At 40.5% G+C, this 27,719-nt stretch overlaps 1 protein-coding gene across 4 annotated transcripts in view; it reads left to right on the forward strand.

Annotated features, from left to right (window-relative positions):
* Positions 1–27,719, forward strand: part of RARB (retinoic acid receptor beta) — a 170,492-nt gene that overhangs the window by 65,987 nt on the left and 76,786 nt on the right. For all 4 annotated transcript variants that reach the window (XM_019628679.1, XM_019628676.1, XM_019628677.1 and 1 more), the window contains exon 3: positions 6,965–7,106. In XM_019628679.1, the coding sequence (XP_019484224.1) occupies positions 6,995–7,106 (112 nt within the window). In that variant the 5' untranslated portion in view covers positions 6,965–6,994. The remainder of the gene's footprint in view (positions 1–6,964; positions 7,107–27,719) is intronic.

The following is a 27,719-nucleotide window of genomic DNA, read 5'->3' on the forward strand; positions in this document are numbered from 1 at the left end:
ACACACACACACACACACACACCATTTACATCTCTGCCAACCTGGACCACTGGCCCTTTCTTGTGCTTTCTCTCCCCTGACCTCTTCTGCTCACCCATAAGGGTAAAAGCCTGCCAGTCAAAATTTACCTGTTCTTTGCAACTGGGATCAAGTGCCAGTTCTGCTCTAACTCCTTTGAATTCCTATGGCCTTTACTCAGTAAATATTTTGTGTGTGCCTACTATGTGCCAGGCACTATCCTGGGAACTTTCTCACTTTCTGCTTCCATTAAAGTTTTTATCACACTGCTTGGTGGCATCTGCCACATAGTGTTTGCTTGACTTATCCTTCCTGATAGGATGAGAAAGGGCAGGAACCATGCGTTATAAAGTTGGGGGAGGGACTAAGGGGTGACGAACCCCCTCCCCACAGTCAAAAATTCGTGTGTAACTTCTAACTCTCCCAAAATTTAACTAAAGCCTACTGTTGATCAGTCTTACTGATAACATAAAATCAATTAATACATACTCGTATTTGGTATGTTGTATGTATGATATACTATATTCTTATATAGTATAGAGTAAGCTAGGGGCGGCCGGTTAGCTCAGGTGGTTGGAGCGCAGGCTCTTAACACTAAGGTTGCTGGTTTGATTCCCACATAGGCCAGTGAGCTGCGCCCTCCACAACTGGATTGAAGACAATGACTTGACGTGGAGCTGATGGGTCCTGGAAAATCATATTATTCCCCAGTAAAGTTAAAAAAAAAAAGTAGAGTAAGCTATTTTTAAGAAAAGAAAATGTTATTAAGAAAATCATAAGGAAGAGAAAATACATTTACAGTACTGTGTGTGTTTATTGAAAAGCATCCACATATAAATGGATCCATGCAGTTCAAACCCATGTTGTTCAAGGGCGAACTGTGTATCTTAGTATGCCCAAGAGAGCCCACCACATCCACTCCAGTTAATTGGATTCATTGAATGAATGAATCAGTATGTGAATGAGTAAATACAGAGATGGCTTTTGGAATCATAAGGGTGTCTACCCACAATAGTCTATATTGTTCAGAGATTTAGAACAGTGTCCCATCCTATTTGGCAATCTTTATTTAAATACAAAAGTATATTAGAAACTGTTCAGAAGAAAGCTCTGAAAAAAGAGGTTTCTTCGATAACCATAGATACCATTCATGGGGCACATATTATGTACTGGGGGCATCATGCTGACATTTTATATGCGTTCCCTGATTGGGTACATTTAGTAAGCCCATGAGGTAGGTATTTTTATTATCTCCATTTTACAGATGAGAAAAACTGAGGCCTTAGTGTAACTCACTTAACATCACACAGAGAGTAAGTGACAGAGTCAGAGTTCAAATCCACATGTGCCTGAACTAAAGCCTAAATTCTTAATCACTGAGGTAGTATCTAAACTGACAAAAATCACTGTCTGTGAGTGAGGGCAGAGAACATTATACGTGATAACATCTGAAAACTAGAAGGTGAAACAGGCTCTGTGATCGGGAAAAAAATAAATGCAAGAATTGGAGCAACAACAGAGTATTAGAGGAGGGAAGGTGTCCCAAGTTCATCTCATATCACAATAAGAAGGAAGTGAGATGAGCCACTTTTTGTTTTTTTCCACGTCCTCTATAAATTTGGGAATTGAGACTAGTCCACTGAGGGAATGATGAATTTTAGACTTTTAGGTATAGGAGAATATTTAGTTTTTAAAGAGATTGTTATCTGTCCTTTAGATTTAGGGTTGTCTCTGCACACTAGATAATAGAGGGTTAGGTAGAACAATGGTACCTCATACCTCCAAAGAAAGAAGGAGTAATCTGAGTAAGACGGGCATTCCGTGAGTATTCTTAAGACACGCATCATGAACCACATGGCTGTAATGCATGTGTGGCCTTCTCTACCACATGAATGTTTTTTCCCTTTTTTGGTTGGACCCCAGTTCTCTGATAACAAAAATAGAAGAGCATGAGGTAAGAAAGGTAGAAAAATTCATGATTAGAAAACTCTTGACTCAGTTCGTGATGAAGAGCTATGATCTTGTTCTAAATTATTAGAATGTTAGTTGTGCTACTGGCTTTGACTATCACAAACAACAGATGTCATAGTTAATAGAAACCATGATTAGGCAACAGAAGTCATAGTTAATCAACAAAAGTCATGATTAATTAACAAGAGTCATGATTACCCAACAGAAGTTATGATTAACAACAGAAATCGTAGTTAACCAACACAAATCATGGTTAACCAACAGAAGTCTTGATTGACTAGCGTGATTACAACTCAAATCAGTGGATCTTCTCCTAACTTCAGAGAAATCTGATTGCTTACTTTCTTAACTACAGGTAATACCATCCTCAAGGAATACATTTTTACTAAAGAATTTTTTTATGGAATTAAGGTATAATACATCCAGAAGTATCCCCTGGCTCTGGTTATAGCTGAGGACTTCACCATTCATTCATTCATTCATTCAATATTTATTTATTGAATATACTATATGTCAGGTTCTGTCCTAGCCCTGGGGATGTGTACAAATATAATTTTATTAGGTGTTGACATATTGAAATACGTTGCTACCCATTGTTTAATAGCCATTGCCTTGAGCCTTTTCCGCTTCCTACCCAAGTCCACTGTCTTGGTTACAAGGAGACCGTAGTAAGCACTGCCCCCAAGACCATCTTGGAGCCCCCCAATCTGCCTGCTTTAGTTCCAAGGAACTGGCACCCATGCTCATTATTCTCCCCTGTCAGGAAGGCCTGCACCCCAGCAAGGAAGATGTCACATGTGATGGTGCTACTGTGATACCTTAATGTGGAAATCCATGATGCCTGTTCAACTCCCTGAGGCTGTGACCACTGGGCAAAGGCTGGCATTTCCCTATGTCACCCATGTAGCCTCTGAAGTAGACAGTAGTATTGATTTTGGTGTATCACACTTAAATGGGTGTACTAGAGAAGAAAAAGCAAAATATCAAGGTTGCCTAGAAGACAAAGTATTCGTGTGTGTTTGGATCTGTCAGAGAGGGCTTCCTGAATGAGGTGACATATAGCTTGAAGACCTGATAGAAATTTTCTGGGTTTACTCGGAAAAAGATGTTCTATGGATGTAAAAGACTAAAATGGTGGTTTCAGCAACCCTAGACTTCATGTCAGAAAACCAGACCTAAAAACTTCCTGAAAACTTATAGCCATGGGCTTCTGGGTGTTATGGAAGCACTCCAGTTTCACTCCAGCCACAGACATCTCCCTGAGGCCCCTCACAGAGGTTGTGTGATTATTCAGTTCCAACATAAATGTGAAAGCCATCTGACAGTTCTCTTGTTGGTGTCTTGTAAGCCCCAGAGTAGTCTGAAGAAATTGCCCTTTTTGCCCACACAGATGGAGGGTCTCTCTTTCCTTAGTCTTCAAACACCATCTCTGCCTTGGCCATTTTCTTTGCCCTCAGAATCTCCTTCATCCTCAACTCCGAAGCTATCCCAACTCATTATTCCCTGGTGATTATATATTGGAATCCCAGATATTTATAGCTGGAAAGGATCTTAGAAATAAGTCACCCAGCCCCTCACTTAGGAAATGAGAGCTTAGCCCCCCCCAGGTCTGTGACTTGTCCAAAGCCACTGAGTGGTAATGAATGAAGAGGCTGCAATGCCTCCAGGGCCCTTCCTGTTCTGCCTCCCACCTCCTCTCTCCACTTGGGTGGCCCCTCCACATGGGACTGAATCCTTCCTCTTTATATGCTGAGCTTTTCAGCTTTGCCTCTTCCAGATGTGTCTCTATCCATCTATTGGCTTCAAGAACTGTTAGACTTGAACACAGTACTTTAATGCTCATTTTTACATGGGAAAAGTTTTGGGTTATAGGTTTCTTTCCAAAGGATGAGTTTCCCAGTTTTAAGTGGACGGATTCATGGCTTTAAGCCACATTGATTTGCATAGTGAGCAACTTGTTTATTTTCTCTGACTTCCTCAAAGAGAAAGTCGCACATCAGTGCTGATCTGTCTCGAACACTTGCTTAGCTCTCTTTTCAGCAAGAAGTGAGGAGGCCCGTGGGCCCCAAGCCTTTAGCAGAGCCAATGTCTAGAGAAACTGAAATAACATCTGATTATTCTTTTGTTTGACTTTCGTTTTATTGACTTTCTGAGTGCCTTCTAATATTGACAGTTTAAACGTTTGGAATAGCGTTAAACATAAAAAGAAGAGTCAACCTAAATACAAATATTAAGTAAATAAAACTTCGGTGGCATGTAACTGTGGCGCCACACACGCACATGCACACACACGTGTGCACATGCACTAGGTACTCAAAACAGTGACCTAAGAGAAAGCCGGTTTTATGTGACAATTCCCGTGTCTACTAGGGAGAAAGGGGATTTATACAATATAAACCTCTCTTTGGCCTCAGAGGGCATTTCTGTTTACCCGACCCATGTATAAAAATACCTCACAGCATATATTTTATTTTAGTCAGCAAGTATTCTACCTTGATGGAAATGATTTACTGAAACTTAGACCTCCTGTAATCCAGCCAAAAATCTGATTGGGAAAACCAAGAAGTCCTATTTAGTTTCTGCCGTCATTGCTACTGAACCACACCGACTGGGTAATTAGTGACATATAAAGTTCTTTAATTCTGTCTTCTTCTTTCATCTGAGCATCATGAGGTTGTTTTTCTGTCCTCTGCGGTCACTCGCTAAGAATTTGCTGAACTGAATATTCAGCTTTTAAGAAATGGAGGCGGTCACCTCTGTCCATACCTTACTTACCTCACATATGCGAAAAAGACTGGTTCTTCCATCGTGTCAGTGTTTTTTTGGCATGAGAGCAATGAAGTTTTTGTAAAGTGAGTTTGTACATCTGGCAGCCAAAAGTGTCCTGTAGGTATTGATTTATTTATTTTTTTTTTCAGGAAAAGATGTGTTTTGAGGTGACCACTCTGCACAGATTCTCTTAGCGTTTCAAAGTGTTGGTAACCTGTTATTTTAGATTCTGAGCATATTTGTAGCTGCAGAGGTACAAAAATAAACTGTTTTCTTGGAAAATGCGTGTGTCTGGGATGGGACAGGAGTTGCAGCCTTCACAAGATTTCTAGGCGTTTACAGTTGAACCATGCCAGTAAAAATATGTTTATTTAGACATTAAAAATCCTAGGGTACCCACATAAATATCCTAAACAATGTGCGTTACAGGAGCTTTCTTCACTAATGTGCTTTAGCTTTGAATGTCTTCAGTTCTGGCTGCTGGAGTGTTAGTGTATTACAGGGAAAAGCTGAACTCAGATGGTGAGTCTTAGTTGCTGTCCAACTCATGTGGTGTTGTTTCTTACTTTCAAGAGAATTGTTTCTGATGTAGATAAAGTCACATCTCCATTGAAAATGTGAAACTCCTTGCTTTTAACGCTCATAGCAACAGAGAGATATTTGTTGGGCAGTAGAAGAGAGAAAAGACAGCAGGTATACCCCCGCTCCCTATTCATTCATCTGTGTATTTGACAAGCATCACTACATTGTCTGTTGTCTGCAAAGCTGTATGATAGGACTGGGGAGGACAAAGAAAAGGCCAGGACCCTGTGCTCATGGAGCCGAAAGCCTGCTTTATTTCATCGGTATTTCACAAAAATCAGGATACCTTGCCTCTTTCGTCAAAATAGAATTTTCAAAGAGTTAAAAAAACAGTCATTCATTCAAATGTTCAGAAAACACATGCTGAAGACTTATTTAACTCATTAATGAGGGAACTGATAGGATGGCAAAGCTGGTTCAAAGGAGGATATGAGTAAAATAGGTAGGTGGATAAGTTGAATGGATGGATGGATGAATGGATGGATGGATGGATGGATGGATGCATAGATAGGTATAGATAATTAGATAGGTAGGTAGGTAGATAGATAGATAGAGTGAAAGGAAAAAAGAATACTGGAATAAGATTGAAAAGTTAGATACAAAACTGGTTAATGTCCTATGAGGCAGTAAAACAGTAATTTGGAGGATTGTATTTCAACCAAGCAGAAATCCTTTTGCACCTATATTAAACAAATATTATTTGTAATTTACCAGTCTTCTACAATCCATACAGAGTCTGGGTCCAGTCAGTAGTAAATAGTAAGTCAAACAACGTTACATTTCTCAAGAGCGTTAGATGACTTTTAGGTAAGCTTGTCAGTCAATGCTGTAGCACAGCACTGCCTGATAGAACTTTCTTCAATGATGAAAATATTCTGTATATGTACTGTGCAATGAGGTAGCCACTGGCCATATGTGGCTATTGAGCATTAGAAATGCATTAATAGCTAGTGCAAATGAGGAATTGAAGTTTTAATTTTATTTTTTATTAATTTTGATTTAAACAGTCACCTATAATTAGTGGTTATTATATTGGACAGCATAGATCTAACATGGCATTACTGGGCAGTAATTTTTCTGTCTTGTTTCCTGGGTAATTTTTTTCTAAATACTTTGTAAATTAAATCGTATTTTAAGTAATGTAATAGGAGCAGAATATGTAAAAGAACTCAGAGATGACTTTTTAAAAAAGACCTAATTCTTTCATTAGTCAAATAATTTCTTTTGCAAATGTGTTGCCTCTTATATTGGATTTTTTAATGGCGGACTCAACCTGAAATCATTCTGACCGGTAAAGGAGCTGCTTATAAAGCTAAGCCTATTTGGAGGGAACCCAACTCTGCATTATGTTTTCTGAGTAAATCAGCTTGGTATTAATTTTCTTTTAGCAAGATAATAACAGTCATGTCTAGTTTTGATTAAAAGGGGCTTTCTGGTTTGCAAAAAAAGGGAGACCTGACTATTAATATTTCACAAGGATTTTAAGGCTTAAATAAGTTCACTTTTCTGCTGCCGTCACTTCATTATTCAGAACGAGCAATCAATGCATTGATAAGATTGGCTTTGATTTCTCATGAAGCTCAGTAGTTTTACTTAATTTTCTCATCTTCTTGTTTGCTTGCAGGGGTTTTTCCGCAGAAGTATTCAGAAGAACATGATTTACACTTGTCACCGAGATAAGAACTGTGTTATTAATAAAGTCACCAGGAATCGATGCCAGTACTGTCGACTCCAGAAGTGCTTTGAAGTGGGAATGTCCAAAGAATGTAAGTGGAGTCTCAAAATTTTTTTTCCTGTTTGCCTTATCTATAAAATATGATTTGCTCAGCTTCTAAAATCAAGTCGTGGGGGGATGTCAGCATGTGGAATTCTGACATGACATTAATGATATAGTGCCAAGGGTAGGTGTAAACAGAGATGACATGAAAATAGAATAACTGTGGGGATTTTCAGATAAAACTTGAGTGGCAGTCGGTGAAAAGACAGGAGCTGGGTGTTGTGGATGGCAGGTTTGTATTCCAGAGCGGTTACTAACTCACTGTGTATTTCAGAGCCACTAGTAATTCGAGCATATCACATAGCCACTTGGAGACTTCCTTCCCCCATCTTCACAGTGGGAATAAAGAGTCTTGCCTGTATTGGTGAGACTAAGAGAGACAAGAGGCAAGGATATTGACAGTAGTGATAATTGTCCCCTTCTTAGAGGGGAGAAAGCATAAAACTTTTGTTGTAGAAGAAATGTGTAGAAAGTCAGCATGTTGTGGCATTTTCCCAAACTTGATTTAGCTTTTTTTCCTTCCAGCCACCCCCTCCTCCAAACAATTATACACTTTATTAATGCAAAAAAGTGTTTTAGTAAGTTAAAAATTAGTGGTCCATAAACATCTGATAATGGGGATCTGAAATAGATATGCTTTTACATAGGCAGAGTATGCGCACCACAAAAATTTCATTCTTAAAATTTCTCTTTGGGAATAAAAAAGCGACAGGCCAATGGCTTGGTTCGGGCAGCCCTAGGAAGATGTAGGGGTGTGTGCCAGATAGTGGGATCGCTGCTTCTTCAGTCATTCCACCACTTAGGTATCTGGAAAAAGCAAACTGTGAATGAGGCACTGGGCTAGGTGCTGTGAGGGGACCTCTGAGACACCTGAGATAGAACCACTGCCATCTAAGAGTGTGGGATGAAAAGCCAAGCACCTTGGCCATGATCCTACAGTTGAGTTTGAAGACTTGTTACAGGTTGAGGGCTCTTGGATTTTGGAAGTGGGAAGTGTGGCCTTGGGGGGGAAGACTGACTGAGGAGGGAAAGCCCGATAGCCAAGCAGCATTGCTCTGAGGGTGGCCAGCAGTCATATTGATCCTCTCTGCTAGGAGCTACTACCTGGGATGTTTCTTGGTGGCCTGTCCAGCATCCTAACTATACCTAGAGTTTAATTCATTTTTTTTCTACCTCTTGGCTTTCTACACTCCAGGGAAAACTTCAGGGTTGGGGTAAACTGAGTTGACTCAAGCCAATTAGCATATTCTGTGTCTCAGCCACAGTCATTTGTTTATAGTGTGAACATGTGACCTAGACTGGTCCAATGAGAATGAATTCAAGACTCACGCTTATGATCCATTAAAAAAATGGTAAATTAGACTTCATCAAGATTAAAAATGTCTGTTCTCCAAAAGATACTATAAAATTAATGAAAAGACAAGCTACAGACTAGGAGAAAATATTTACAAATCACACATCTGATAAAGGTGATCTAGAATGTTAAAACCTCTGAAAACTCAATACTAAGAAAGCAAATAACCCAATTTAAAAAAATAGCCAGTCCCCTTCAAAAATGCCAAGATATTGCAAGACAAAGATAGACTGAGCAACTGTTCCAGATTAGGAGAGCCTTAACAACTAACTGTAAAGTATAATCCAGATTGGATCTTAAATCAGAGGGAGAAGAGCTATAAAGGACATTATTGTGACATTTAGTGAAATTTGAATATGGACTATAGATTCGAATATAGCATTGTAACAACTTTAAATTTTCTGACTTTGATCATTGGGCTATTGTTATATAAGAGAATATCCTTCTTCTTGATGTCTGCAACTAACTCTCTATGATTCAAAAAACAACAACAAAAAAATGTGTGTGTGTATAGAGAGAGAGAGAGAAGAACAAAATGTAGCAAAATATTAAGAATTGTGAATCTGGAAGGAGGATGGGTATACAAGAATTCTTTGTACTATTCTTGCAACTTTTTAGCAAATTAGAAATTTTATCAAAAGAAAATTACCAAAACCAAGCAAGATTCATGCTTAGAATATTAGGACAGAAGTTTCCTCCCTTCCAACGTACATGACTACAGAGACAAGTAGCCACAAGTATCGCTGGTAGCTATTTTTCACCCCTAAGGGAAGTTAGCTGTAGGACAAAGCAGGCCCTGTGGATGGAAGAGTGGAAAGAGAAATCGCACCCTGAATGGCATCATTAAGTTGCTAACGTAACTGACCTGGAAACCTTTGCCTCCAGATCATTTTGTTGTATTTGTTGAGAATTATGCATTAAAGCAGTTGGGGTTGGGGTCTTATTCATATTTAGGGTCCTGATGAACAAGAATGAACAGGGTCATCGGATAAGAAAGCATCCTGCATGTGCCATTCCTTCTGGGAGGGTCTTTTTTCTGGCTGTTTCTATCTGTAGATGATGTGTCAATTGACCATATTTCAGCCAGGTTTCTTGGATCCCTCCAAACTTGAGAGCTTTTGAATTACTTAAAATCAGTGAATGTGAAGATATGAAACTAATAGTCACTTAGCTTTGACCCCAGATTCTACCATTGAAAAAAGCATGATATTGACCTGCAATTGCCAGGTTATTTATATGTGTAAGTGGGACTCACAGGATGATCAGCTGATGCACCATTGTTGGTCTGACATCACGTAGACAGGGATGTTACACTATAGTTCTGTGGGAGAATTTCAGTTCAGGCTGAAATTATAAATGAGTAAGCCAGATGTGGACTCGGGGAAAATCAGTACTTTTGCATTTATTTTGTGTGGGCTAGAGACCCATTTCCTGCTTACATTACTTAAAACCCATATCCTGCTGCTCTGTAAAAACTGGCAGCTTGGTTGGCAATTAAAAAAAAAATAATGTTTACACCCACAGAAAAACTCTAGTTTCAACCCTAAAGGAACCTATCACCTTAATTAGATTTAAAAATATAGAAATGGGAAGAAAATGGGATCATTGTACCCAAGTACACAAAAATAAACATATTTTCCTTAGGAGGAAATTGAAGGGGAAGAAATAAACAGTTGAAGTATAGGGACTGAGGGTTCAACAGAATATTTTTAAAGTTGAAACAGAAGGAAGCAGGAACATATGAGGTTCAGGAACCATTTATACCACAGTGTACGCAACTGAAAGGAACCCAAGAATAATAGAGACTCATAGAATATGAGAACTGAAAAGGGATCTCAGAGGTTGATTTTCACTCACCTCTCTCATTTGACATACAAGTACACCAGGACCCAGAAAGATGAAACGGGTTTTCCAGCAATCTCTGACTGGCTAAGACAGACCAAGATTACAGTGCAGGCCTGCCACTGCTCCTTGCCATTGCTTTCTCTGCAATACCAAGATTAGCAAGACTTGCATTCAGTTCTAGCCACAAGTCAGGCCAATTCATCAGCATGTGTCAGAATTCTTTGGATGCGAGTGACAGGAAACCCAGCTCAAACAGGCATAAGCTAGAAACTCAGCACATGTAACTGAACAGTCCAGAGTAACAGCTGGGTCCAAGGGCTCACATTCATTTTCAGGGCATTGTTCTTCTTTGTCTCCCACAGCTGTTTTTGCTATGTTGGTTTTGTTTCCAGGAAGGTTTTCCCCATGGCTAATAAAGATGGCTACCAGCAGCTCCAGTCCAATAGTCTACCCAGCAATATGAAAGAGATTCAGATCTTGATAATTCCATCCTGCCTGGGGACCAATTCTCAGTGGCCTAACTTCAGGCATGTGCCCCTCTATGAACACATTGCTTTGGGGGGTGGGGAGTGGGGGTAGAATGCCGTGATTGACAAGGTCTGAATCATGTGCCAGTCCCTGGGGCCAGGAATGAGGTTGATCTCACTCAAAGCACATGAGCCAGAAGTGTGGGATGCAGTGTTCCTCAGAAAACAGGAGGCAAAAACTACCTTCTGTCCACTGTGATGGCCGCACAGTGCTGTTCCCAGCACATTCTTCTTATTCTTTATGCTGGGGGGAGCAAGGGAGAGAAAGAAGAAAGGAAGGAAGGAAAGAAAGAAGGAAATGAGAGAAGAGAGAGAGAGCAACCTAAGAATTATATGATAGTAATAGCTAACATAGGGTGTTTCCTATGTCCCAGGCACTGGGTTAGTCTCTAAATACTTCATCCCATTTGATCCTCCCAACAACCCTATAATCCTTCTCTTCCCCTTTTTTGGGGCAGTTGTGGAACCTGAGGCACAGAGAGGTTAATTATCTTACTCAAGGTAACACTGTAAGAGGCAGTATTGGGATTTAGACATAGGTGGTAAGACACACTGACTGCTATAAAAAGCAGCTTTTAAAACCCTCGGTTCCCTTTTCAACTCTACTTTATTGCCAGTGGTTAATAAAATAATAATCACACTCCTTGCTCTGTATTAGAGATATAGCCCCTGGAAAATCATGTGCAAATTTAATTTGTATAGATCAAATTTGGTTTTAAATGTATACGAAGATTTATTAGTAAAAGAAATCCTTTAGTGTGGCCCGTCAGAAAAGCATACATATTTCTTCATTTTTCTGTTCTGTAATGCTGGTTGGTATACCTTTTATTTTCCAAGGGCTTTGCACAAGTAGGGGAGCCTTTTTAGAGAGGAATAGCTATTTGTCAGAGCATGGAATTCAAAAATGGTAACAGCAAGTAAAAAAAAAAATCGATTTTCAGCAGCATTCTAGAAGTGGTACAAAAATTTATGAAGAGCTTGGGAAGAAGGCAAAGGAAGCAAAATGACTCAAAGTTGAGGGATGAGCTGGTGGGTGGGAGACTTGGAACGATGTCAGCAGAGGTGCGTATGTGGCTAAGCCCTAAAATAAAAACAAGAAATAAAAAAGAGAAACAATAAATAAAGACATAAAATTTGGGACTGTGAAAGAGATGTCTGGGCAAGCTTATGATGCAGATAAACCGCTAATTGTCCACGATGAGGAAGGTTGAAGACAATGCTGCTCAGAGACCAGGAGTATAGATAGCCTGACCAAAGGCATTTGAGTTAAAGAAATTCAAATGAATCGCTCAAACCTTTAAGCCAGAGAGCAGCAATTTTTTTTAAAAAAAGGGCCTAATAGAAAAAAATGTTTTTGGCTTTCTGAGCCATATGATCTCTCTCAATCACTCAACGCTGCTGTGGCAGAAAAAAAAAAAAAGCAGCCATAGAAAATATATAAAAATCAAGTGTAGTTGTGTTCCAATAGAACTTTAGTTACAAAAACAGGCAAAGGGCTAGATTTGGCTCAAAAGCCATTGTTTGATTACTTCTGTTTTAAGTGGCTCATCCAGTGTCCAAGTCTGCCACTTATGGCTGCTCTGGGATCGCATTTCCAGCTCCCACTTCTCATCCACTCATCTCCTACCCGTAGATGCTCCAGCTTCCAGCCACACTGGAACGTGCTGACCCACAGCTCATACATTCATGTTTCTGCAGAGGCTGTTCCATGGAATTTGGCTTCCAACTTTGTTAAACTGAGCCCAGGAGCCTGCTGAAATGTCACTTCCTGTTTGAAGCCTCCATTGGACCTCACCCCATGCTCTAGATAGTTATTCATTCTTCCCTGGTGTCCCTGTAGTGCTTTGAACTCACCTCCATGCACCAAACTTTATCATAGCGTGATTCTTCACACACCAGTGAGGCTCCCTGGCTTGATGATAGACTCCTAAAAGGCAAGCATCAAGTCTTCCTCACCCTGTAGTCCCAGTTAGCCTGATGTTTTGCTCAGTGAAATTGGATTGGCCAAGTGGTGAAATATGGCGCTTTAAAAGACAGCCAAATCCAGCATCTCTCTAGCTTTATTTTCTGACAAGCTGTCTGACACACAAAATAATTCTGGGTGTGCCTCATTCAACTCTCATTCATTTGCTTTTCTGTTCCGGGCCAGGTCAGGTTATTCAACTTCTCTGGGTTTGTGTTTTCTACCAGGATAAGAGGAGCATTAGTATTGACTAATAGCCGAGGCATGATGTGAGAATGGATGCTTTTAATCCTGTTTAGACAACAGTGTTTCTACAATTTGCTTCCTCTTGCCAGTTCCCTCCCCTAGAAGACATTAGATCCTGTAGTGTGTTTGCTATTGAAAGTGGTTGAACTGAGCAGGCATCTTGTGTAGCTGTGAGTAGCAAAAGCCCAGTTAAGGTGGAGAGGCTAAAATGGACAAGTGGTGGGGTTTGCGGCTCACTTTTGCCAAATCTTGGCTATCAAGTTGCTTACTGACAAAAGGAGATCCAGGGATAGGATAGACAATGGGGTCTGGAGGCCAAAGGAAAATAGAAGATAAGAATTAGGCCAGAATCAAGACTTGCGTGCTGTGATGAAGGGCAAGTAGTGGACCCTGGATGCTTCTAACATTTGACCAGGTTACCATAGTTCTCTGCTCTCCATCCCATGTCTGGAGCAAAGATACTATGGAAGTTATTGTGGCTCTCACTCTCATTCAATTTCTTTTCTTTCTGAAAAACCACTGGACATTAATCCACAAAGGAACCTCTTCAGGTTGCTCTTTGAGCTTATGTTTATGTGGCCCATGCCTTTGAGTGGTGGGCAAAACATGTCTTTGATTTTGTTTGAGAATGCTGTTCAGTGTTTATTTCACAGCGTTTTTTCCTATGGCAGTTTCATAAGTGTATTTGTAGAATAGAGCAATTGAATAATCTCTGAATTTAAGAGTCCCTAAGCACTCATTGACACCTTCTCATTTGGGGCGTATTGAGCTTAAAAACAGCTTTTTATAAAGTCTCTAAATTCCGATTTATACTTTAGACATGAACATCCCCATGGATCGATTGGATGGAATGAATGTGCTTTGTGCGGATGCTTCAAGACTTCCACGAGAGGTTTCTGCTATTCTGTGTTTCTCTCATTTCCCCTTTAATGTTAAACTTACATTAAAACAAACCTTTTGGATTAAAGGCACTTAACCTCAGTTAAAATCACTTTTGTTGGTGCACAAATTATATTGATGTGCTCATTGGTTCTACGGCTGAATTTTACTGGCTTAATAATGAGGAAATTCATATTGTAGGTTGCCCTGTGTACTTGGGAAATTACATAAAAATCATCATCAGGGCACTTAATGTCTTTCTAATTTTAGTTTATTTCTTCATTTGTTCCCAAGTTACATCCTAGCCTGTTACCACGTTTCCAAGGTTCGCTGTGACTGTTTTGTTCTGCTCACCAGAGATGCGGCATTAACCCTCCACCTTCTCCTTTGGCCCTGCTATACATAGTCCCTAAAGAGCACCCCCCAAATTAAATGAAAGGCTAGAAACTTCATATTTTTATATCTAAAAATGTCATCAGAGCTGGAAACTAAAAATTTGCTTTCCACTTGTCAAATGTTAATGGTTTTCTGCATCAGCCTGGGAGATTAAAAAAAAAAAATTCCTTTTGGGCACCAGCAGCTCAGTGAACTCAGTGCCACTGTGGGACTTGAAGCCCATTAACACTTAGGCTGCAAAGGAAGCATTAAAATTCCTTCAGCTTCACTCACATGTTTCTCCTTGCTGCCTGTCTCCTGGAAAGGGGACACTCAGCACAGTCTCACCTTAGAAAAAGGAGAGATTTCCATGACATAATACGACAGAGCAGAGGAAGGAACAAAGGGCTTTGGAGGTGGCCTGAGCTGAGTTCAAATCTGACTCCACTGGAGTTTTCTCATCTTGGGCAAGATGTGCAATGTAGCTTTAAGTGGGACAAGTGAACCTACCACATGGGGATTGTCGCAGCAACCCTCCTGGGTTGTTTTGTGAATTGGACCTCATGAGGATAATGCGTTGAGCACTGAGGTTGGCACACAGTAGGTGCTAAATAAATGATAGCTATTCTCTCGAGTTCTTCCTCTAGTGGTGACACAGGATCTGTTCTGTGCTCGTGTTGCTGCTGCCACCGCAGTTTTTTATTTTAATAATATGAACCTTAGTTCATATTCAGGAGAAGCGTGTCAGACAGAAGTTCTATCTTTTGAATTGTTTATGATGCCACAGTGCAGCTGTACAGTCCCAATATTAAGTCACAGCATCAAAAATAAAGCTTGAAGGCACAGTTCCCAAAATAAATATCTTTCTCGGCCACTGTAAACTGGGAGGCAGGTGGTTCATTTGCCCGGAGATGCTGAAACATGTGTAATCAGAGAATGGGACGGGATGCTGGTATCATGGAACCCAACGCCATGGGGAAAACCGAACTGGGGTGTCAGAGAGGATGCCTGGCCCTCTTCCTGCATCAGTTAGCTCAAGGTGAGGCCATTGGGGTCTCCCAAGTGGTGCCAAACCCACGCCGAATTGCCAAGGAGGAAAAGTCTCCCTCCCTCCTTCCCAGCATCCCTCCTTTTGTCATCCATTTGGGAGGAAGGCCAGGGAGGACATCAGTGATGATAGGATAGGTGGTGGTCACAAATACTTTACCAACGGCGAGTCTCCCAAGACTTTGGGTCATGCCATGTGGCAGCTAAGACAGAAATAGTTTCACGATCCTCAGTGTCCTGAGATTCAGAGAGACCTAAAGATCTGCCTAAAGTTCTGCTGCTGGCTTAAACCTATGGGTCCTACCTAATTCCAATTCCCAGTACATACACAATAGAGTTCTTGTGTGATTTTAGTGCTACACAGTTTTCAGTATCTTCACCCATCTTTGCTCATAAATCACATATTCTATCATTTGCATACATGATTTGATTTGATATATGTACTAGTTTAATACATGATTCCCCCAAGTGTAAACTCTGCACACAACAATATGAAACATCATTTTAAGAAGTATTGAATTTAGCATGGAATAATATTAAGTCATACAGTGATAAAGTTATTCCCTTTTCAGTATTCACTTACTCTTTTTATTACCAATGAGAAAATCTCAGTTTGATGCTAGAACAACCTTAATTAATATCTCTTGAACCTTTGTTAATCTCCTTTTTTTACAGACAGAGGACAGGCAACCATACGTAGTCAAACTAAATTGTATTTATTTCAGAGGTATGCAAACTGTTTCTTAAATGTCCAGATAGTGCATATTTTAGGTTTTGCAGGCCATTTGGTATTTGTTGCAAATATTTGACTCTACCATTGCAACATAAAAGGTTCATGAATGAGCATGGCTTTGTTGCAATAAAACTTTATTTACAGAAACAGGCAATCGACCTGAAAACCCTGTTTATTTTTTACCCTTACCTCCTCTTTATGGAAAATGAAACTACTTTCTCTTTGTAGTAGTAATATAAAATTCTCTAAATTTTATTTAAGCAAAAAAATCAATTTTGACAGAAATCATACGAGCATAGCGACCTGTGAGTATGTGAAAAACTGTGAAGGCAGTACTGAAAGGAAACTTTGAGAAAATCTGTTTATATATGTTAGCTGGTAAACTATTATTGTATCTTAACAGTAATAGAGCAGAGTCTCGGGGACCTCAGGCCCCTCAGAGCCCTTGTACTGCCTCAATTGTTGGTCAGTAGCCTACTGACCTGCCTCTGGCTTGCTCGCGCCCCTCCCCCACCCCATCCTGAGATCTGCACAACTCAAGGATGGGCAGCTGGGTCTTGCTTTTCTTGGGTCCTCCGGATTCAGTCCTATCCTGGTACAACGCAGTGTCGATGAATGAGTAGATCTGTCGGTATGGGCTTCAAGCATCCAGGCAAACTAGTGGAGGGAATGTGAGGAGTGAGGGAGACCTCAGGTTGCACTCCTTACCCCCCCCTGCTGAAGACTGGCAGGGTAGCACTGTGGCTTAAAGCACAGACTTGAGGGGCAGTCTGTATGCAAGCCAGACCTCTCTTTACTTAGCTCTGTGTGATCTTCGACAGGTTATTTAACATCTCTGTGCCTTCAGTTCCTTCTCTAATAATAGTACCTACCTCATATGGCAATGAGGAGAAATAAATGAATGAATTTATGGTAAGAACTAAAGACATTTTTTAGCTAAGTGTTAGCTCTCGTTACTCTTCCTCCTGCTCTATAATGACCCATTCTGGCCTCTAAAGAGTGGCCTGCTTCATCGATACGGTCCTTCGTGACTGTACAGAACAGCTACTGCTCCTCCCAGCCCAGTGGTCCATTTACTCAAAGCAAGAGGTACTGTTAAATTTGACATTTGTCTTTGGGGAGCTCAGATGTAACACCCACAGAGCCAAGTGTCAGCTCTGAGCCAGATGATCCCATGCTGGGATTCATGGCCCTTCAGAATCAGCTCCACATGTATCAGCGTGGGCAGAGCCCTGCACAACTGGTTCAGCCTGTAGCAGCCTGCCCAGGACACGGTCTGCTCCCCTAAATGCCCCCCACATTAGCACTGAGTACACAGCATGCCCCGTCAGTCATGTGATGTGGCCTCAGGGTGTGCGTGCTGTTCTCTGTGCCTGTGATGCCCATCCACTACTCTCCCACCCTATTCATCCTTCAAGCCATACCTCTTCTAAACACAAACGCAATTCTCTGGCAACAGAGCAGGTGCGAATCGCTCTCACCTCTCTACAGTGTAACACATTAGTGGCACCTCTGTTACTTGTCTGTTGAGTCCAGGAGGTAGGTGTGTGTGTGTGTGTGTGTGTGTGTGTGTGTGTGTGTGTGTGTGTGTGTGTGTGTGAGAGAGAGAGAGAGAGAGAGAGAGAGAGAGAGAGAGAGAGAGAGAGAGAGAGAAAGAAAAACAACACAGATGTGTCTTAAGGGCAGGCACAGGGTCTCATTCTTATCTGGGTTCTCAACTGGAAGCCCATTGCCATGTACTTAATCAAAATTTATGGGATGGATTAGAGGAAAAGGCTACTTGAAGATTAAAAATTCTGAAGTAGGAACTTTCATCCCATCTTCCCAAGAGTTAGAAATTTGAATTAGGTCCCATTGATATAATGAGCCTGTTTTTGCCTTTTCCATTTTGCTTTCTTCTCTAATTTGCACCCTATGAATGAATACCAGCATATTACCCCTTTTATGACATGAAGTCTTGACCTTGTTGGTTCCATGGGAGACGTAACCAGATAGAACTTGTAAATAGGTCGTAACAGAGAAGATTTGTTTTCTCTCAAAACTGTACACACCTACACACCATATTCCATCAGGCCTATAATTTGTTAAGGCACACTATTATTTTATGTACCACTAAAAAGAAAACAGCATCCATTAAACTTAAAACACACTGAAGATTGTAAGACAGGTGGCAATTTCAGAGAGGGAGAACAGGAGAAGCCAACCATCAACCCTGTAAGAAAAGGAAGCATCTCACATTCTAGACTGGAAATATTCTCTGTTTTCATCTTGAGCTATTTTTCATTCTGCTTTAAATAGACATTGATAAAACCACAGTGCCCAAAGACAATCCCCAGCACAGAGTGTTGGCTGAATAAATATGCAAGTGCTTCTAAAATAGCTGGCAGAGAGCCCTTTGTTTGGAAACAAATGTCTCCGTGAAAATAGCAACCCGAAATTCTCTTGCAGTCTCTATGTTCCGGGGCGATGAACATGGCCCTTTAAGTACCTTCTCCCAGTGACAGCAATTCTCTGGAGGGTGGCTACCTAAATTGCTCAATAAATCCATGCATACAGTACAGTCTGGAATTTGCTCTTCTTGGAGTGGTAGTTAGCACTTAAACCCATCTCTCCTCTCCCTCTGCCCTCAGAAAATATTTACTATCACAGTTAGGTTATTTTTCTCATCCTTCTCCCTTTAAAGCTGGAAAGGAAAGAGTTGATCAATTATCCGATGAGCTAGATTAATGAAAACAGGCATCATTTTAGTACTAGAACCAAGTAGAATGAACACCCTCTTAAGAAGAAGGAGAGTGTGTGTCCCAAATACATCCTTAATTGTGCCAATGTTTCATTTTGCCAACATAAAATATCCCATGATTTTTTAAAATCTCAGATTGTTTTGTTGTCAAAGTGATTTTAGGACAGAAATGTTGGTTGGGTGTTGGAGAAGGCAACGCCCCCTACCCCCCAATTTTCTTTGCTTGAGGGGTGGCATTTAAAAAAAAATCACTTGGTCAGACCTATAAACATTATGTTGATTCAGTCACATTGTTTAAATAGTACAATAGAACTAAGGGATTTTATTGGTGTGTTTCAAAATGGACCCACTTAGAAGCCAGTCATGATGATAAGGCCCTTCCAAAGGGAAAGATAAAAGTTGCTTCTAGTAAACTCTGTTGACTCAGGGTATTTAATGAGGACAGGAAGAGAATCAAGTGCAAAATGTAATGAGTGAAGGATTCCCAGTTTGTGTCCTGAAAGTGTCGGGTCAAAGCGCTCGAGCAATTTTGAGCTGAATGGAAACTTGGCTGTGGTGCTCATGGACTTTGAGATCTCAGAAATGTGAAAATATGCAGACTCAGAATATACCCCTCACCCCGCACCAATGGCTACAGCCCAGTGAGTTATTTCAAGAAGAAAGACATCAGGACTTCCTCCCACAGGCTCTGGGGGCTAAGCAAACATGGGGAGATGACTGTCCCCACATTCCTCAGGATGATGATGGTATCCAGCTCTACAGAATCCAAAGCCCCATTTTGTTTTCACAAGTAGTGCCTTTTGCATGGCTCTGTATTGCTGAATAATAATTATTTCCATCAAATTCAAATGTGGTGCTTTACTCCACCAGAAAGGCTAACATTAAAAGGACCGACAATGCCAAGTGTTGTTGGCAAGATACGAAGCAAGTGGAACTCTTGTACATTGCTGGTGGAAATATAAATCAAGCCAAAGTTTGGAAAACTGGCAATACCTCCTAAAGCTAAATGTACCAGTGTGACCCAGAAATTCTAGTTCTGGAAACATCCTCAAGAGAAGCGAGTGCATAGGCCCACCAAATGACACATACAAGAATGTTCACAGCAGCTTTACTCATAATAGCAAAAAGCTGGAAACACCCATGTGTTATCAGCAGTAGAATATATAAATAAATTATGACAAATTCAAATAACGGAATATGCACAGCAATTAAAAAGGAACTACTGGTAAATGGTTGGATCTCATACTCTTACACATAACGTTGAATAAAAGAACTCAGAATAAAACAGAACATTCTATATATTTCCATCTGTGTAAAGATTAAAAGTGAGCAAAAGTAATCTATGTGGTAGAGGTGAGTGTGCTGGTTACTTCCAGTGCTCGAAATGGACACATGGGAGCTTGTGGTGTGCTGGACATTCTAAAGCTTAATCGGGTACGTACATAACTATGTATGTATATTTTACCTCAATCAAAAAAGAAAGAAGGTTGAAATGTGGGAGGAGCGTTAGAGAGGGCCATGGATGGCATTCCCTACTGTGCATAAAGAAACGGCGTTACCACGGATGAGAAGTGTAATATCTTCTCTTTAGAAGAATCCTCTTCTCTTTTAACACACGAAAATTTCTTCGGGATGTGTTTTGACCTCTCTGCCTTTTGCCTTTTCCTTTGATTTGAGACCTTTATCACTTACAGCTTTAAATGCGTAAGGAGCATCAGAGATGGGATTTTATCCCTGATGCACTCTGAGTTCTTTGAGGGTGGTTATGTAATACCTGTAATTGCATCGACCTACCTAAGGAGCTTTTCCCTTCAGTGCCATGCCCTGCAAATTAATAGCCTGTGGATCCATTTACAGCGGGTTGTGTTTTGGAAAACGATTTCAGCCATCAACTAATAAACAGCTTTAAAAAAAGATCGCATAAGAAACATTACTTTTAAATGTTAAATTATCAGTAGTCTCAATAAATTCCCCTCAGATGTGTAAAGTAGTCAAATGTGATTTATGAACCTGTGTAGAATCTAGTTTAATAATTAGTGGACTATTCCTTTTTTTTGTATAATTAAAAAAAATCAAAATTAGATGCCTCTTCATTTTGATTCATTCATTAAAGCCAAATGGCACTTTAAACTAGCAAGTGATCAAATTGAGACTGGTTTAGAGAAGTTAACAAGAAGGTATGTCTGGAAGAATAGACAACCTACTTTTTTTTTTTTTTTTACAGCCGTCAGAGAAATTTCTCTGTAAGACTGTTCATATTTAGAGAAATAGCTCTGGATTTACAGAAAGCCCATCTTAATTTTTAAAAACAACTAAAGGATTGAAAAAAATGTTAGGCTAATTGACTTAAGGGGATATAGGAAGATAAACCCTGGCATCAGATTAGCGCACGGAGGTGTTACATACTGGACAGGGACCCCCAATTGGTTCTGGTGTTTCCTGGTAGAGCAAAAAGGGGAGGAAGTCTGTGGCAAGATTCTCAGTGTCTACAAGATGAAAACAGCCTCATTGGGAGAACCCCAGGGTTTTCCAGATCCTGATGTTGGGGATGAATGTTTCCCAGGGGTCCTTTTAAAGAGAGAACTGGGAGATGGTATTTAGTATCTCCTTGACATTTTTCATTAGTCTTCCTTAGGACATCCCTCCATGTGGTTAAATCTTATCTGTTTTCCAAATTGGAATAAAAAGGGCGTAGAAAAACAGGGCAATCATTATGACCTTAGACCCCAAAAGAAATAACTGTGGACATGACATTGAAGAGAGCACAATAAAGGGTGTCACCTCAAGACAAGAGTTGGCTCACCTCCTCGTTTCATTTCGAATTTTATCACTTAACAGCTCTCTCCTTCAAATACTGTTTTTCTGGGTATTTTCTCAGTTTCTATTGAAGTTTTCCCTTTTAAGGCAAAAATCAATGATATCTTAGAATATTTTTCTCTTTATAACGGTATAATCTACCTATCTTAATGGTGCAGACCTTACATGTACTCTTTAATAAATTTTGATAAATGCCTGGATCTTTCTAACCACCTTTCAAGATATTAGAAAGATACTTTCTAAAGGAAACTTCAGGGGTTGTAATATTCCATATCTTGATTTGGGTGTTAGTTTCAGTTAAGAAAAACTGTTCTGATGTCTATCACCAGAGATTAGTTTTGCCTGTTGAACTTCATATGCATGGAATCTTACAGTCTGCACTCTTTTGTATCTGGTGTCTTTCATCCATTACTACGTTTGTAGGATTTTTCCATAGGGGTGCACATGGCAGTTGTTTGCTCCTTATTTTGCTTAGTAGTATTCCGTTTATAGATATGCGATTCTCACCTGAATGGATGTTTGGTTTGTTTCCGGTTTGGGGCTCTTAAGAATAAAACTGCCGTGAACATCCTTGTACATGCCTTGTGGGAAATGTAGACACTTATTTCTCTTAAATAAATAGTCCAGAGTAGAATTACTGAGTCATAAGGACGCATGTGTTTAATTTTATACAAAATGGCTAGCTTTCCAACGTGGTTTGCCTACCATTTCATTTCGCACTCCATCAGCAGTGTTTGGGAATTTCGGTTACTCCGCATCCTTGCCAAACCTTGATATTTCAGTATTTTTAATTTTAAACCTTCTGGGTATATAGTAGACACCTCCTTGTGGTTTTAGTCTGCATTTTCCTGATGACTGATGACATTGCATTTCTTTTTAATTTAACAAAAACTGGATCTATTATTAAATTAGGAAATAAAAACCAAAACTATGCACAGTTTGATCTCTTAGTTATAAGCACACAAAGTTTGGAAGATACAGCTCAAAATGTTAAAAACTCTTTTATAGTCTTTTTTTTTTGAGATTATCTGTATTTTTTATTTTATTTTCAATGCACATTTGTTAGTTGTGTGAGAAAGAAAAGAAGAAAAGCTATTTTTTTAAAAAAGAGGTTGACTCTTAGATTGATTGAGGTAGAACTTCTGTTTTCCTAATTGTCTAACACTTTAGGCTAAGTGACATTGCTTATTGACAATGCTGTAGATAGAAATGGTTGAGAAAATAGATCCCAGTACTGTTTTGCATTTGTCTGTGTCTCCAGGGAGGGACAAATCCATTCCTATACATTTAGACAGCTTCAGGATAACAGCCATATTTACCTCAGTTTAATAGACCGTAAACCAGGGGTCAGCACACGTAAGCCTGTGAGCCAAATCTGGCCTGTCGCCTGTTTTCATCAATACAATTTTATTGGAACCCAGCCCTGTACATTCATTTACATATCGTCTACGGCTGCTTGCCCGCTGTAACAGCAGAGTTGAGGAGTTATGTGAGAGACTATACAGCCCGCAAAGCCTAAAATATTTACTGTCTGGCCCTTCACAGAAGGAGTTTGCCAACCCCTGCCATAATCCATTCACTCTCTTTACATTTTCTGTTTTAATTCAAACACTGGTTATGAGAGTTAAGTTCTGTGCCAAACATATGTGCAATTTGTAACTGCGCCTTCATTTCTGTCCAATTCATATGCGCTACTTAGTGGTTATGTACTTTACAATCATGTCGTGATAATTCAAGAGGGACCACATCTAATTTCAACTTTGGACTGAAAATTCATAAACAAATCGTCTCCCGGCACCACTCCTCAAATCCTTTCATGTTAGGTGCAGGAAAAATAAGAGGATTTTGTTCTGGATAGAAATTCCTCTAATTATAAAGCCATGTAACTTTTTAAAACACGCACAGATGAGAACTTAAACATCCAAATGATAACTCTTTTTTAGCTAAAGTAAGTAGTGACTGTGAATAAATTAGCTTGATTTTCTTCTCCAGAAATTGGCTCTGAAAGCAGTTCTAGAAGAAGAGAGAGAAAAATGCTGTGAGCAGTGGCACCAGAGTTGGAATGGGTGGCATTTTGGGATAACTTCTCTTTGTCTAAATGGTCACATTATATTAATCCCCATACATTACATATAGTGAAATGCTTTAACATTTACATCAGCTCATGACAAACTTCTTACCCTTCACTGATGCCTTTTATAAACTATCAAAGACGAAATGAAAACAAATATACTTCTAATGAACTAGCATGGTCTCCTGACCCATTTTAAAGATGGACTCCAAGGCAGAAGTTTTGTAACACGTAATATGAATATACATTCCTACTCTTCCCACAGCTAAAGGGGCATTGAAAAAAACTGTGAAAGTGCTTGGACAGATCACAGTGCTTGAGAAACAGAAGATGGAATTGTGGTTAATTGTATTGGTCCAAGGCTGCAGAGGAACCCTGGTCTGGTTGGAGTATAGGGCACTACTTGCACTAATTTCTTCTGAAGTTCACATCACCCAAGACTTCTCATCTGTACAATGCAGAGCCTGTCTCCATTGGAGAAATGTACTTCTGCATATTCTTGTCCCAGCAGAACTTCCCCAACCTACTTAGCTTTCAAACTTTGCTCATCCGAAAGATGCAGCCATCTTTCTTAGAGTTTTCTCCTAGAATATAATTAATTATATGGAACCTGGTGGGGAAGGGGTGCACCAAACATCACCTCACATCTGAACTCATCACAGAGATACCTACTTCAGAGATGAATCAATATGTGTATTTTGCGGGTCGGCCGAGTGGCTTTGTGGTTAAGAGCTGGCTTGGGACGCCTGAGGGCCCCGGTTCGGATCCCACATATGAGGGCCAGTGACACTGCCCTCCACAGCTAAGATGCTGAACAACAGCTAAACCTGGAGCTGGGCTGCCGTGAGTCACCGGCGACGGTGACAGCATAGGCTGCAGCCCCTGTGGCAGTGGGTTGCCATGGGCTACCGTGTGTGGCCAGCAGCCAGTGTGAGCGGCCAGCAGCTGCTGTGAGCGGCCGTCCAGAAGCCGGCGACTGATCTGCCTCACCCGGGAAGAGCGCAATGATGGTGCCAACTTGGGCCAGTGAAGCGACCTCCTCTACAACTAGACTGAAGAAGAAAAAGGACAGCAACTTGTCTGTTCCCCTTCCCCCAATTCCCCAGTGCTGTTCCCATCCCCCAATTCCCCAATAAAAATCTTTTTAAAAAAATGTGTATTTTGCTGCTACAGGAGCTGATAGAGTCTTCTGAGTTATTCCTGGTGCCTCTGAAACTTACTAGAATGTCTGCAAAAAAACAAAAATGAAATCCACTGGGGCTTTGGTTCTCCTGGACTCCAATTCATTAATAAGTGGAGAAGAGAGCCATGCAATAGGCATTAGTATATCCTCCACAGTCTAATGTGATAGCAGTCTGTTAAAAAGCACTACACTGAGAATCCCAAAGGTGAGACCTAGAGGCTAGCCATGCCCCTTGCTAGCTGGGGGACCATGTGCAAATCCCTTAACCTCTCTGGGTAGTTGTTTTAAAACAAGAGCACTGAGGCAATCAGTGATTGGTAGGATTCTTTCCAGACATTGCACCATCTGAGACAATAGACTGTAACATCCCTTTAATTACAGTCGATAGGACCTCTTCTTTGAAAACCATATTTGCTTCCAGAACACAATTGACAGTGAAACTTAATTCATACTGGGTGCTCTGTTCCTAATAAAGTAGAGAGTTAAGTGGTTTTGAAACATAATGATGTGCCAGGATTGACTTTTCTCACTGTTTTTTCTTCCTATGTCACTTTTTTTTTTTTTTAACGTGGGGATCTCTGAACATTCCTGTCATGGCCTGCTATAAAAGAGTATCACCATTTTAGAGATGAAATACCTGAGGCACAAAGAGGTTAATTACCTTGCCCAAGAAAAGATATAAAATACTTTAAGCAGAAGTGGTCAGGAGGAGGAGCTGTATGCTTGGTATGGGAGATAAGAGAAGTAAAGTTGTAATGTTCTACTATGTAATTTCTGGGGATCTAGCATGAATATGTAGACTTAAAAGTCCACGAGAGGATTTGTACATTCTCTGTCCCTATACGGTCTCTGCACCGTAACTGGAAAGAGAAAAACGAAAAGAATGGGTTTCAACAACCCCTCAGTAGGGAGCTGGGCATATCTATGAGTAGGTGACAATATACACCCATCCCCACACCCCGAGTCCCAGGCAAAGCCCACTCATCACTGGCTTCCCATCTTTAACTTAAAAGGTTCTGTACTTAGCAATAAGGTTTTCTTTATACTCCCATGAAAATAGAAGTTCTCCAGGGAAAGGTGGCAGGTGAAATCATTTCTTGATACTTGAGCAGAAGTAAATGTTGGCTCCTATTTTGTCAGCGCATTTGGAGGAGGAAGGAAAGGAAAAAATAAGGTTTGAGGACACTTTGGGGTAGGAGCAAAGATGGAGAACACTGGGAAGGTCTGGCCTGGAATCAAGTCCAGTCTGGTGGCACAGCCCTGGGGAAGTGAGAGGTCTGCAGGTCCTCTCAGCACTCCCCCAGCAGCTCCATTCCTGAGGTGCCCCTGTCCTGCCCTCCTCGTCCACACCTATAATAGATGCTGCGATATTGGGCATTATGGGTTATGGCTCTAGATTCTTGGCTCAGGGTTCTATCCATAGAGCAGGAGACCCAGGCTGGTTGGTCTCCATGTTCCCATCCAGGGCATGGCACTGGAAGAGGATCTCGTGAACTCATGATCAGGATCCAATTTGTGTTCTACATTTTTGTGGTGTTGTCTAGAAAGTTCTTTTGGTCAGCAGAGCTCATATTTAACACACAGAAATGTTGGGTTGTCGGAAAAGTCATGACGTGTTTTTTCTATGTTTTTCATTGCAAAAATGTGTCATGACTTTTCCGACAACCCACTATTTCAATGTTTTCAATGTTTTTCAATGTTAAAACCCAATGTTTTAAACACATACTGGTATCACAATGAAGGTGTGTCTGAATGTGTTGAGAATATCACTGGTTTCCGCTGAGTTCTGCTGACATAATCAGAAGCCGTATCTCTTGACATAGGTGAAGCTGAGGAATGTCGGCCCAGGGGGGATAGTGCTCTGCCCTCGTGCCTATGTGATGACTGGCTTCTTGCAGGATAAATCAAGTCCTTATAAATAGGAAGATTTTTTTCAGATACAGGGTGGGAGTGAGCAGTCACTGTTTAAGAGAGGTACTGGGTAAGTTTTTTGTAAAGCGACTGATCCTTATATAACATGAGCAGTCACCTTCAGGTAGTTGGATCTTGGCAAGTATCATGCGAAGCAAGCAAGGGTGATACTATTTAAAATCTTATTGAAAGATTCAGGAATATAAGATTGATAGAACTCAAATGACTTGGCGAATGTCAGTGGCAACAGTGGTTGTGCCAGAAATAGACCTGGGTGTCCTGATTCTGAAGGGAGTCCCCTTATCACCACAGCATCCTGCTCTTAGGAGCACTTTTTCACCCGCTGAGCCAAATAAACTACAAATTAGAAGCATCTAGAAGTCAGGGACCATGTCCGCCCACGCACTTTCTGCAGGTCCCTCAAAAAATGCTTAAAAATGCTTTTTTTGGAAACGATGAGAAAATAGCTTACCTATCCCTTCCCTATTTGAATAAAAAAAAAAATCAACCCTTCCCCTTTCAGAATCAAAAGAGAGAAAGAATAACCATAAAACTTCTACAGTGATTTTTCACAAACTCTTTTTCCCTTGCCCAGGACCTATTAGTACCATGGCATAATTTTTTAAATGGGCCATTTTTAGTAATAGAAGTGAGAAAAAAAACTCTCATTCCCATTCCCATGTAAAGTGCAGCTTGAAAACTGTCTCTTAAAAAGCTGTAGCATTACATCCTATGGGCAATGCCTAAGGCTGAGGCTCACTTCATTTCCTGTGGGGTGTCACTGCTCTGCTCTCAATACAGAATAGGTGGCTCTCTGCAGCTAGGAGGGAATTTGTTTAAAAAGGGAAGGGATTTCTTAAGGTTATCTGAGAAGCATGTTGCAGGCAGAGCTAAATGGAACGCTGCCTTTC

The sequence above is a fragment of the Hipposideros armiger genome, unplaced genomic scaffold (assembly GCF_001890085.2).
Source record: "Hipposideros armiger isolate ML-2016 unplaced genomic scaffold, ASM189008v1 scaffold_804, whole genome shotgun sequence".
NCBI classification, from domain to species: domain Eukaryota; kingdom Metazoa; phylum Chordata; class Mammalia; order Chiroptera; family Hipposideridae; genus Hipposideros; species Hipposideros armiger.